The 13962-nt window shown below is 40.3% G+C and overlaps 1 protein-coding gene and 1 pseudogene across 1 annotated transcript; one reads left to right on the plus strand and one right to left on the minus strand.

Annotated features, from left to right (window-relative positions):
- The first annotated feature begins 463 nt into the window (after positions 1–463).
- On the plus strand, positions 464–13289 carry med10 (mediator complex subunit 10). Its single transcript, XM_078205568.1, has 3 exons — positions 464–854; positions 6038–6140; positions 12709–13289. The coding sequence occupies exons 1-3, from the start codon at positions 778–780 to the stop codon at positions 12805–12807; spliced, it is 279 nt and encodes a 92-aa protein (XP_078061694.1). The 5' UTR covers positions 464–777; the 3' UTR covers positions 12808–13289.
- On the minus strand, positions 1899–2273 carry LOC144487474 (small ribosomal subunit protein eS28 pseudogene; annotated as a pseudogene).
- Positions 13290–13962: the final 673 nt, after the last annotated feature.

The following is a 13962-nucleotide window of genomic DNA, read 5'->3' on the forward strand; positions in this document are numbered from 1 at the left end:
ATGCCACATCACCAGCATTGCCCTCATCAACTATTTTCTACCATCATCCTAAAATAGCACTGTCTCCTAAATGTCCTTGCCCTAAAACTGTGCCCCCTTGTGATTGACTCTTCAACCAAGGGGAACGACTTCCTCCTCGCCCTGTCCATGTTCCTCATCATCTTATGCACCTCAGTCATGTTGACCCGTGGCCGTTTCTGCTCTCCCTTTAGTGAAGTGACCAGAACTGCACACAGTACTCTGGCTGTGGCCTAACCAACGCTCTGTCCAATTCTAACACATCCTTGCTCTTACATTCTCTGCCATACTTTAAGGTTCTTCCTTGATGTCAGCTGAGGCAAATGTGGTAGGTTGGCATTTGTTTTGTGATTGGCTAAGCAGGAGTTGAACATCAGGATCTGGCAAAATTAAAATACAATGGATGCTTATGTTCTCATTCCAATTTCAGGAAGTGGATCCTGTTGATGTTTAATCTGTTTACTATAACCCTTGGGCCAGTGAGAAGCAGCTTTTGGATATCAGCTTTCCAAAATCTGAAGTAATTTAAAAGCAGTTAAATATTTTAATAAGGTTCATCAGGCATTTCTAAAATGTTCATTTCACACCAAAATCTTCATAAAATAGACTCTTTTCAAATTTTAGGTTAGACTAAAACTATTCCACATGAATCAAACAAGTAATATGATTCACTTGGAAGACTTCTGAAATACTACTTAAAGTTCTTGTTTTAGTTTCCTTATCTGTAAAAGCAACTTTTTTTTAATCTCCAGGAATTCTATGATTACGGGTCTGCAAGATGTTGACAAATGCCGACAACAGCTGCATGATATTAATGTACCACTGGAAGTATTTGAGTAAGTATAGTGGCTCATACTTTGTCACAGCTAAATTCTGACTCAAAACTAATTTATTTATCACAGTAGAGCTTGGTGTGCACTCAGCAGTGTGTGTGAATTAATATCTGTATTTCTTCAAAATGAATTTTCATTTGCTAGTGTTTGTGCAAATAAACAAGTCAGTACATCACTTCAATTGTTCCACAAGTGAGAGGTGTTTATTTACATTTCTTTAACCTTTCCAGCAATTATATTAAATATTTCCTATTTACGGCTGCATTTGCACAAGAAGTGAAGCTATGGTGAAAAATGCGAGTACTTTGCTCCAATTAAATGAAACTAAGGTCCCCTGAAAAGCCAGATTAGCATCAATGTGGAATTGTAGTATAAATGTACTTTGAAAAAATAAATAAAAATACATTTTTTATATTTGCAATTTCATCACAAAGCTGCTACTATGGACTGTGAGAACTTAATTTATCCGGACTGATTGAAATGATCTGGATTATGACTGCTGTTATCAGGAACTATCAAAAGAATAAATGCTTATTGTGAGGTGAAATTGCTGTTGGTTTTCCTTATGAGTGAAAGAATTTGAGAGCTCAATCCGAACAAATCCATTGTCACTTTGAAGAATGTGTCTTCATAATGAGGTGAAAGTGATCGTTCCTCACATCAAGGCAGTGAAGCCGTAGCACAGTTGAAATGCAAATCAGGGAAATCTCTCCACTGGTTGCAGTCATACTTAACATGAAGATGGCTGTGGTTGTTAGAGGCTAATCATCTCTGCTCCAGGACATGGCTGCAGGAGTTCTCAGGGTCGTGTCCTTTTGAAGCTTTTGCTTCAGTGACCCTCCAACGTAAGGTCAGAATGGTGATGTTTTCCAATGATTGCACAGCATTGAGTACCATTCAGAACTCCTCCGATAATGAAGAACTCTTATGTCCGCATGCAGCAAGACCAGGGCAACATTCAGTCTGATATATGACAAGTGATCGTGCCAAGCAAAGGCCATCTCTGATGAAAGAGAATTGAACCATTGCTCTTTTTTTAAAAGATTACTTATAAGTTTATTGCCCCATTTAACAAAGAAACTGTTCTGGTGAAAATGTCCATAACCAATTATTCTGATAGCGACTTCAGCTGGCATCAGCTTTGGCAATCTGTTATCGTAATCTTCTTGCTTCTCGCTCAGATTCCAAAAGTGTGAGCACATCTCCCTCACGGACTGGCCCTTTCACATTTCGAATGATGGATCGGTTACTGTCATCCATAAATTCCACACGGACCTGAGTACATTGCCCCTGCGAGCCAGTCCTTCCAAGAACTTTGGTAACCCGGGCCAGTTTGACGGTCTGAGTCCACGGACCCTCCATTTAACATGGTTAAATTCCCCACCATCAACATTCTGGGGTGGTTACCATTGATCAGAAAATTAAGTAAACTAGTTGCATAAATACATTGGCTACAGCAGCAGGTGAGAGGCTGGAAATTCTGCAGTGAATAATTCACCTCCCGAGTTCCAAAGACTGTCCACTATCCACAAGACACAAGTGGATCAGTGAAGTGATCTTATTTTTATGAAAAGATCAAGGAATGGCAATATAAAATAAAAGGTACAATTGCATAGGGGATCCAGGCGCATATACCTTTGGGTATATGTGCATAAATCATTGAAGATGACACAACAGGTAGAGAAAGCTGTTAAAGCATACAGGATCTTGAGCTTTATAAATAGGAGTAAAGAGTATGGAAGTATGGGAGATGCGTTGAATCTGTATGAAATTCTGCTTGGGCTCAGCAGTGAAGTTGCATTCAGTTCTGGGCACCACATCTTAGGGAGGATATAAAGACCGAGAAGGTGTGGATGAGATACATTGGAATTGTTCCAGGGATGAAGTACTTTGTTAACATAAATTTGAGAAGTTGAAGCTGTTCTCCTGGGAGAAAAGCAGGTCGAGAGTAGATTTGATAGAGGTATTCAAATTCATGAGGGATGCAGACAAAATAGATAGGGAGAAGCTGTTTCCATTGGAAGAATCGGAAACCAGAGGATATCTATTCAGAGTGATGACAAAAGAAGCAGCAATGACATGAGGACAAACTTTAAACTGAGTGGATACGATCTGGAATACACTTGCTGAGAATATAATGGAGGCAGATTCAATCATGGCATTCAAAAGAGAATTAGATCTTTATCCGAAAAAAAATTATTTGCAGCACTATGGGGAAAGGGCAGAGAAGTAACAAGGTACCAGAACTGTTCTTTAAGAGTCAATACAGACGAGGTGAGCTAAATAGCCACTTCCTGTGCTGTGACCATTTTGATTCTGTGATCTATTCCCCCTGAACCACTGGGCGCAGATCTGCCCTTCCCCATCCTTTCTCAATTTTCAATAAAGTCAAACATAAGACCATGAGACATAGGAGCAGAATTAGGCCCATCAAATCTGCTCCGCCATTCAATCATGTCTGATTTTTTTCTCATCCCCATTCTCCTGCTTTTTCCTCATAACCCCTGATCCCCTTATTAATCAAGAACCTATCTATCTCTGTCTAAAAGACACTCAATGACCTGGCCTCCTCAGCTTTCTGCGACAAAGAGTTCCACAGATTCACCACTCTCTGGCTGAAGAAATTCCTCCTCAGCTCTGTTTTAAAAGATCGCTTCTTTAGCCTGAGATTGTGCCCTCTGGTTCTAGTTTTTCCTACTGGTGGAAACATCTCCACGTCCACTTTATCCAGGCCTCGCAGTATCCTGTAAGTTTCAATAAGATCCCCCCTCATCCTTCTAAACTCCGAGTACAGACCCAGAGCCCTCAACCTTTCCTCATATGACAACCCATCCATTCCAGGGACCATTCTTGTGAACTCCTCTGGACCCTTTCCAAGCCCAGCACATCCTTCCTTAGATATGGGGTCCAAAACTGCTCTCAGTACTCCAAATGGGGTCTGACGAGAGCCTTATACAGCCTCAGAAGTACATCCCTGCTCTTGTATTTTAGTCCTCTTGACGTGAATGCTAACATTGCATTTGCCTTCCTAACTGCTGACTAAACCTGCACCTTGAACAATGACTCCCAAGTCCCTTTGTGTTTCTGATTTCCTAAGCATTTTCCCATTTAGAAAATAGACTCTGCCTTCATTCCTCCTTCCAATATGCATAACCTCACACTTTTCCACATTGTATTTCATCTGCCACTTCTTTGCCCACTCTCCTAACCTGTCCAAATCCTTCTGCAGCCCCCTGCTTACTCAATACTACCTGTCCCTGTACATATCTTTGTATCTTCTGCAAATTTAGCAACAGTGCCTTCAGTTCCTTCCTACAAATCGTTAATGTATATTGTGAAAAGTTGTGGTCCCAGCACCAACCTCTGAGGCACACCACTAGTGACCGGCTGCCATTTGCGTTGTTCTATTTGTAAGAAATACCAAATTTTCAAACTTTGCGTGTTTATTTCCTCATACTAGGCGACTTCCCAATGAACATGTTACACACTTTCTAACCCCTCAGAATTCTTATTTGGTGGAGTCTCATACTGCACATAGCTCTCTAATTGAGGTCTTATGATTTTCTCAAGACTCACCATTTACCTCAACTATTATATCTATATATCTTACAATAAAGCTTAGAATTGTATTAGCATTTCTTACATCTGTATTAACCTTAGATGCTGACTTTAATGTTTTGTGAGCGTTTGTTGCCCCTCAAATTCTTCAAACCCATAGCACTGACTATTTTCAGAATATAATTTCTTTCTTAACTTAATTTGTTACACCTTGCACTTGCCGACATTGAATTCCATCTGTCACTTATTTATCCAGCCCCTTCAGTTTAAAAACTTTGTCACTCTTTGAAACTGTCTTTTCAGTACCTTAGCATCCTTCCTCTTCAGATGTAGCCTCATTTATTTCAGAACTGTTGTCCGTGCTCAACAAAGTGGAATCCTGATGGTGCTGCTTTAGCGATGCATTAATTTCCTCCACCTTTCTGTCCTTCACTATTCTGGCACATAGGTTGGAGAGTAATTGTATGGATAGAACACCCATGAGCTTCTAATCTTGTTCCTAATCTAAATTAGTTTTGCGGGATCCCAACAACAAGTTCTATTTAAGGAAGAGAAGTTGGGTGCTCAGCATGGTAATGAGGTGGAATGAGCAAGTTGTTGACCAGATTAGTTTAGCAAAGTCAAAGTGAAAGATGAGAGGGAAAGACAGGTTCAAGGCTAGGTTGGAATGGGATTGATTTTGCTTGATGGGCAGGGCTGAGGGGGAAAGCATGCATGGTGTGTTTCATACTAATTGAGAAATCCATCGGTTACTTGCACTTGTTGGAGGCAAGAGTGGAGGGGTCAGGAAATAGGGGTTTAAAGAGACAGTTGATAACTGAGCAGAAACCCACAGGTTAGTTTTGCTATCCTGGATTATCCCAGAGAAATGGGTGGTATTGGCAAATGAAAATGAGGCTTTGTAGAGCCTTCTGTTCTCTAACTAGTTTCTGTGATAGGTTGCTGAGACATTTGTATAGCTGGATACAATTACTTTTGTATGTCTTGGGAACTGGGATTGAAGACGCAGTTTACTCTAGATGGAAATAATCAGGATGGGAGGGAATTAAGATTTTAATGAGGGGACAAGGGCATTAAAGTCAAAATTACTTAAATAGATCAACAACTGCAGAAGTATCATAGTGAATGGAGGTCCTAAGTTTAGGCAGTAGGGGATTTTGAGTGATGTGTGGGAAACTTATTTTCCCTGGGGTGGGCATAGAAAGCAAGAGTTGAAAGTGGGTGGGGAATTTGGATGCCAAGGAATAATTAGACATGGTCTTATCATTGGAAACACAATTTCTGTTTCTTATTAATGCTTTTGAGTTCCACCATCTCGGGACTCTGGTGACTCTTTTTGTGGTGCATGACTAGGGAACCAACCTAGCCTTGAACCTGTCTTTCCCTCTCATCTTTCACTTTGGCTTTGCTAAACTAATCTGGTCAACAACTTGCTCATTCCACCTCATTACCATGCTGAGCACCCAACTTCTCTTCCTTAAATAGAACTTGTTGTTGGGATCCCGCAAAACTAATTTAGATTAGGAACAAGATTAGAAGCTCATGGGTTTTCTATACATACAATTACTCTCCAACCTATGTGCCATATAGCGAGTCGTATCATCTCAAGTTATTCATTTTGAACACAGGTACATTGATCAAGGCCGAAATCCTCAACTTTATACCAAAGAATGCTTGGAGAGAGCCTTAGCCAAGAATGAACAAGTCAAAGGAAAAATTGACACATTGAAGGTAGGCAATCTAAGGAATTTATTTTGTCAATTCGCTTTTTGCAAAAAATGGGAAAACAGTCTAACCTTACCTACAGTGTCAATGCGAGTGTTTGTAAATGGGAAATAATGAGAAGGATGTTTAAGTAGTGAATAGTCTAGTATCAGAATGATTTAAGATTTTGATTTGAGGTGGCAATAAGGCTATTTTTGAAGCAAAAGTTGAGAACATATTGTATTCCTAAATAATATCCCAAATAGCTTTTCTTCATTCCTATTTTTAACACATGGCATATAGATTTGTTAATCTGAAGATTAACAAGTCAGCTGGTGTGAATCTGGTGATTGAAGCTAGCTCACGCTTAATTGATTCTTTAACCAGTAGTTTTACTCCACCTCTTTTTTTATCTCCCACACCATCATGTCTTAAGACTCTATAGCCAGGTATGTTGAGCTGCCAGTTTTGTCCCACCTTTAGCCAGGTTTCCATTATAGCATGACATTATGCCATGTGTCTACTTGTGCCCTCAACTCATCTATCTTGTTTGTAATACTCCTTGCATTGAAGTATAAATAGTTTAACCCTATCAATTTTCCTTGCTGGATACTTTTAAACTTTTCTTCTGTAATTCCAAGTCTATCACTACATCTCCAGCCTCACTTGCTAATGTTCTACCTCCATTTTGCTGATCTGAATCTGACCTATCTGATCCTACTCCTGGGATCCAATCCCCCTGCCACACATGTGTAAATACTCCCCAACATAACTAGCAAAAGCCCCCATAAGGATGTTGGTCCCAGCTCTGCCTGGGAGCAGTCTGTCCCATTCGTACAGGTCCCACCTTCCCCAGAACTGGTCCCAGTGCCTCAAGAATCTGAATCCATCCTGGCTACACCATCTCTCCAACCACGTGTTCATTTGGTGTATCCTCTCATTCCTGGTCTCACTAACATGAGGAACTGGGGGTAACCCTGAGATTACTACATTTGAGGTCCTGCATTTTAATTTTTTTCCTAACTTCCTGTACTCAGCTTGCAGGTCCTCATTCCTTAGTTTGCATATTTTATTGGTACCAATGTGTACCACGTCTACTGTCTGTTCACCTTCCCTCCCCAGAATGCCCTGCAGTTGCTCAGCAACATCCCAGATCCTAGCACCAGGGAGGCAACATATTATCCTTGATTCACGTTTGCAGCCACAGAAGCGTCTGTCTGTGCCCCTAACTATTGAATCCCCTATCACTATAGCCCGACTATTCATTTTCCTTCCGCCCCTCTGAGCAGCAGAGTCACCCATGATGCCGTGAAGTTGGCTGCTGCTGCTTTCCTCTGAGGGCTGCCCCCCCCACCACACCCTCAACGATATCCAAAGCAGTATATCTGTTTGAGAGGGGGATGATCATAGGGGACTCCTGCACTACCTTCCTGAGTCTTTTACTGTTCCTGATGGGTCATCCATTCCCTTTCTGCCTGTGCAACCCTCACCTGCAGTGTGACCACCTCACTAAACATGCTATCCATAACTTGCTCAGCATCGCGACTTGCTCAGCATCGCAACTTGCTCCACAGTGAGTCCACCTGCAGCTCCAGCTCCGAAATTCGGTTAGCTAGGAGCTGCATTTGGACACATTTTATCTCACATGGTCACCAGGGGTGCTGGAAGTTGTATTGAACCATAGAAAGTCTACAAACGGTAATGAAACCAGATTGATCACCTGACATCGGAAATGTCAGTGGAAAAACCAGCTCTGCAACCCTGCACCTTGTGAACACCTGTTGGCACCTGTGCCAAAATTGTGACAGCTGAGTCTCAGACAGAGACTCAGGGTGGCACGATGGCACAGTGGTTAACACTGCTGCTTCACAGTGCCAGTGACCCGGTTCGATTCCAGCCTTGGGTAACTGTGTGTGGGATTTGCATGATCTCCCCGTGTCTGCGTGGGTTTCATCTGGGAGCTCCAGTTTCCCCCACAGTTCAAAGATGTGCAGGTTGGGTGGATTGGCCATGCAAAATTGCCCCTTGATATGTGGATTAGGGGGGTAAATACATGGGGTTATGGGGCAGGGCCTGGGTAAGATGCTCCTTAGGAGAGTCGGTAAAGACTGGCCCTCTTCACCGTCGGGCTTCTATACCTTACAGGCACAGCATCACCATCCTTGGATATATCCTGTCCACCAACAGGACAGATTCATCATGGGTGGCGGTATAGTGGTACACAGTTGGAAGAGAGTTGCCCTGGGAGTTCTTAACATCAATTCTGGACCCCATAAAGTCTCATAGCATCAGGTCATGAAACCTGCTGATTACCACCTAACACCATCCACCCCTCTCAGCTGATGAATCCGTATTCTTCCACATTGAATACCACTTGGAGAAAGCACAGGGGGGTGGCAAGGGCACATAATTACTCAGGTGGGTAATGTGAATCACGAAAAGTGGCTCAGAAGCACTGCTACTGACCTAGCTGGCCAAGTTCTAAAGGACACAGCTGCTAAATGCGTCTGTGGCCAGTGGTGAAGGAACCAACAACAGGGAGAAACCTACTTGGTCTCGTCCTTGCTGATCTACCTGTTGCAGGTGCTTTGTCCGTGACTATACTGTCCTCGTGGAGATGAAGTCCTGTACAGTATTTTAATTTTCAATAAGTTGCACCCATGTTCTCAGGGACCAAAATTGGCTCCCAGTCTGGTAACCGTTCATTTAAAATTATCATTGTTTTCAAATCCCTCCATGTCCTCTCTGTCTCTGTTTTCCTGCAGCTCCACATATCTGATATGTGTTCCTCCAATTTAGGTCTCGTGTGCATCCCTGACTTTATTCACTCTGCCATTAGTGGCTATGCCTTCAGCTACCTAGGGCCTAAGATGTGAAATTCCCTTGCTAAACCTTTCCTTCTCTATCTATTTGCTCCTTAAAACCTAAATCTAACCATGCTTTTGGTTATGTGGTTGGTATTCAATTATGTTTCATATGCTTATTACTCTGTTAAAGGTGTTAAATAAATACAACACCCTGGCCATTCCACATTAATATCTAATTACAATTTAAGACTCTGCTATACTGTGTACCATTTTGCAATCTTTTGCATTGAAAAGGAAATCTCAATATGAACTAATTGGAGTGTAGATTCTGGCATTGCCATTGAATTATGTAGCATTGCATAATTAACAGAGTCCAGGCATTTCTTATTTGGTGAGGTCAGTGTACATTGGAAAGAACTGCTCTACATTTTTAACAAATCTGTATCGTGTTAGGAAATCAGAAGTGGTTTTAAAGAACTTATATTTGTATTGGTAAATATTAGATTTAAGGTATAGTTTTAAGTGGGTTCAATTTAGTGATTGTGTAAGAAAGGATCAGCCTATAGTTAGATTCCTGCTTGACAAAAGGTGTTTATATGTGTGGGAGTTGGCTCAGTTCCAAGTGTTTCTATTGTGCTTAGAGAGGGTTACGGCATGAAAAGTAATTAAATTGGCAGAAGCATGAAATTGTTGCTTAGCAAATGGGGACCCTTTTAAATAAAAACTTCTGAATTTTGTTTTAGCTGAATTTGTTTGCTTTGGAGATGAGACAGCAGGGAGTGATCATCTCTCAACTCAGGACAGGACATGGTACCTGAAAAGAGGCAGACTTCCCAAAGAATTAGATGCAGTCCTGATAACCAGGAAATTAGGGCAGAAAGAGTGTCTTAAGAAGCCTGATGTTAATTGTGTTAGAACAGCGAACTGGTCAGTATAGACAGGCAGAGCTAAGTAGAAGGCTGAGTTAAAGAGACAGCTGTAGTAACCAAATTTGAAATGGAAAAGCAAGCTTCAGAGGCAAATCAAGAGTTTCTTGTCATTTTCATATAGTCTGGGAATTAATAGTTAAAGCAACTGTGAAAACAAATAAATCCTATGGGGAGAGGGAGGTGTAATCCTTGATGGACAAACAACTGAGGAAGAAGTGTTTAAAAGATTTGAAAGTGTCTTTTTGAAAGCTGAATTTAAAATCACTCGTGGAAGCTGAAGTTCAGTGAGACAAGGTGGTATAAAGATCATCCATCATGTGTGTGTGTGTTTCAAGGGATTTGTGTAACTGAGACCATTGTGGCATAAGATATACTATGTAATCCATGTTGACCTTAAGATCTGAGTATATTTATGAAGCTCAGGGGAGAGTAAAGGAGTTTGTATCATAATCCAACTTTTTGTGTTTAATTTTATTTCTCTTAACATTAATTAGCATTCTTGTGACCCTCCATGTTTTTTTTTTAAAAGTTGCAGTCATTTGAGCCAGGGTTCCGAGCTGGGATTTTCCTGTCCCGTTATAACATCAACTGGGATTGGAGCAATTGATATTCAGTGTTAGACATTTGTAACTTTTCAAAGCTATGAATTTGAAAAAAGTTGAGCATTGCTAATTTTATGCAGATTTCATTATCATAAGATTTTTTCAGTTATCTTGAGTTTTGCTTTTGGGAAATGCTGCCACAAAAACTGGAAATTCGTTATACTGTCCTTCCTGTGGCATGACTACAGCTATCCACTGAAGATATTTAATATTTAGGAATGCTCCCATGCATTTAATCTTTATACTTCATAGTAAACTCAGATGTCTCAAAAAAGAATTCATGGTGTAGTATAGCATACGTGCCCAGTTGTGAATACAAAATGTGATAATTATGTCCTTGTAGATCTATCTCCACAAAACAATGATTTGAATCTTCCTTTATGGGGAGCAGAAAATAATTGTACTTAATTCGCTAATGCGCTGCAGACCCCGAGGAAGCCCTGTGCGTGCATATGCATGATACTTAATCAGAAACTTTAAATTTTGTTGGTTTTACCCTACATGGAATGCTATATGACTCCCTACGATCATGGAATCCAATGGGATTGGCGCCATAGTTTTTTTATGCTATACTTAGCCTGGTTTTTACAATGACTTGCTATGAACTTTTCCTAGCAGGTGAAAAGCCCACTTCAGAAGGCAGCTAAGTAAATCACTTGAGTGACAAAACCGTCCCAGCACCAACAGCAACCCTGACAATGTTCTTGCCCACCCTGCCCCCAGACTCACCTTTTGGAATTCTTGGCTAATATCGGGAGAATCAGTATTGTTGGGTTGTGTGCAGGGAAGGGCAATGCGTATTTTCCGGGATAAGTTTTTTTGGGGAGCGTGGGGGTTAATTGGTGCTATGTAGTTTTGACAGTTAACAGATGCATTTGGAGGTGGGTAGTTCCATTCTGCTCCGCCACTGGTTCAAAGATCTGGGCCAATGCTTTTACTCCATCAGCAAATTCCCTGATCTATTCCACTTGCTGTCATGCAGCACCAGAACTAGTGTCACTAGAAGGAGATTGTCTGGGAAGCAATGCATCCTAATGCAGCAAGCATACTGGAGGCAAATCTGTAAGATAAAAGTATGAATGCTGCTGTGACTGTCAATGAAATAGAAAGGACAAAATTTCCTTTAGGCAATTGTGGTTTTGTATTTGCCTGTCAAGATGTGAATTGAACTGGAAAAAAAGTAACATTCCTTTTCTAGTTCAGTTGATTTCAGCCTATTCTTGGTTGAGGCCAAGTTTCTGCCTGAATTGCAATGTGGATGAGGGCATTCAGTTGAATTTTGTCCTGTATGGCATCATACATCTTGAATGACGGGGAGATACTGGTATTCTGTAAGATTATGGAATAATCAGTTAGTGCTTTACACGCCTTTGAGATGCTGCAAATTTTATTTGGAACAACAAATTCTCAACATTGATGCATAAAATTTCCAGTTTTTTCCTTCTCTGAACCTACTGTCTGTTGAGAAGTTGGGGGTGGGAAGGTGGAGTAAGAGTTGACGGTTCCAATCCACTGTTGTTAGATCTGTCATCTTGGAGCCTGATAACTCTAAAATGACCCTACCTACTCTTAAGGAACAATGATACAATGGCATTAACCTAAGTGGATTGTGTGGAGAGAAACAGTGGTATAAATTGAGGTGTATGGCCTTTTCCTATTATGAAACATTTGATACTACGTAAACATTACATGTATTTCAGTAATTAATGTTGCTGTCATTGTATGCAACTATTATAGCTGCAAAGCCAGGAGAAATCATCAGATCAGCATTAAAGTAGGTGTTTCCCCCTCTTCAGTTTCTTAAAAATCCTGTTTCTTTCTTTAACTTACATTGTTGTGAGGATAGTGATAAAGTGGAAACAAGTGGCTTGGGTTGATTAATGGTCTTTTTTACACTGGGAAAGAAACTTCCGTGCCATTTACTTTGTAAGCTAATGAAAATCTGGAAATTGCATAGAGTTGCAGATGTCTTTATTTGTGTAATTTTCCCTCTTTTTAAAATTAAAACATGTCTTTAAAGTATGTAGCAACCTTTTTCTTGTAACATCAAGAGCATTCAAGTATCAGTAAAAGTATTTGAACTCTATAAATAATACAACCTGAAAATGGTTGGTAACAATGGTGGTGTGTTGATGTGATAGATGGAAAGAATGCAAATACCCTCGATAGGCAATTAAAATGGGGAGCTAAAATAGCATTAAACTTGTCGTGGAAAAAAATGTTTTGCAAGTGGTCAATTTTTTTTAAATTGTTTCAGAAATTCAAGGGGCTTCTGATTCACGAACTGAGCAAAGTCTTTCCTGAAGAAATGTCCAAATACCGAGCTATCCGATGTGAAGATCATCTGCCTACGTAGCTGGGTCTGCTATGTTCTATTCAGTGGAACTATACTGCTTCCTTTTTTCAGGAACCAACTGAATGTGGCTAACTTTTTGCAGCCTGAGAAATTCTTCTTGAATGCTTAAAAGGAATACGTAGTCTGTTTCCAACACTAAAATGGACTTGAAAATAGCTTTGAAAGAAGCAAATGCCCTTTTACTTTCAAAATGCATTAGTACTTGGATTGAATGGGATTTTGTTAGTGCGTGTCAGATGATATGAAGGCAGAATTATGACTGGCTGGGAAGATGTTCTCAGTTAAACAGATTGAGATACTTTTGTATCAGTATACATAATAAATTCATTTTGTATAGTGCCAGTCAGTGCAGCAATTTTTGTAACAAATGCTTAAACGGATTTTTGTTTAATCATATTACCAACTTTACAATTTATAAATTACTTTCAAGGGGAAAATATGATCATAAAATTCAGAGCAAAATAAAGCCTTTATAGCTCAAAGTGCATACCATCCGAATCCCTCCCACATTATCTTAGCAAATGCTAATGTTCTTTCATGTTTCTGCTGATGATGCTGAATCAAGCAATGATAATTATCGCTGAAACCTCATTCTCATTGTTCAACAATTAATATTGCAACTTTTTAAAGGTGCCAATCAAACCCAAATCACTTTTTTTAAAGTTCTGATGAAAGATCATCCATACTGAAATGTTAACTGTTTCTCTTCACAGATGCTGTCAGACCTGCTGAGCATTTCCACCATTTTCTGTTATTCCAAATGAACTAGTTTCTTTGGGAGCTCAACATACTGACTATCCTGTTTGGGGGTGGGGCGGGGGGGGGGAGGGGTGTGTGGGACAAGGAGAGGAGAATATTTTTCTGGTCTTTAAGGTTTGTGAATTTTTGTATGTTCTTAAGGCACATGCTCATTGAAATAAAGTTTGATTTTTCCAAATACTGTTATTGTAGAAAACCTTTTATTACCTATTAATAAAAATTGAGTGTCCTTGAGGTAAATATCAACAAACCTGTACCTCCTGCTTTATTTTTCCCTTTCATTAATTCCAGGTACAGTGCCATTACCCATCCAACTGGGTGGGCAGCTGTTCATTTCAAAGCCGCCAACTACATAGCATTTAAACTGGCTTTCAGATTCATAAGATATAAATTTAG

The sequence above is a fragment of the Mustelus asterias genome, unplaced genomic scaffold (genome assembly GCF_964213995.1).
Source record: "Mustelus asterias unplaced genomic scaffold, sMusAst1.hap1.1 HAP1_SCAFFOLD_829, whole genome shotgun sequence".
Lineage (NCBI taxonomy): Eukaryota > Metazoa > Chordata > Chondrichthyes > Carcharhiniformes > Triakidae > Mustelus > Mustelus asterias.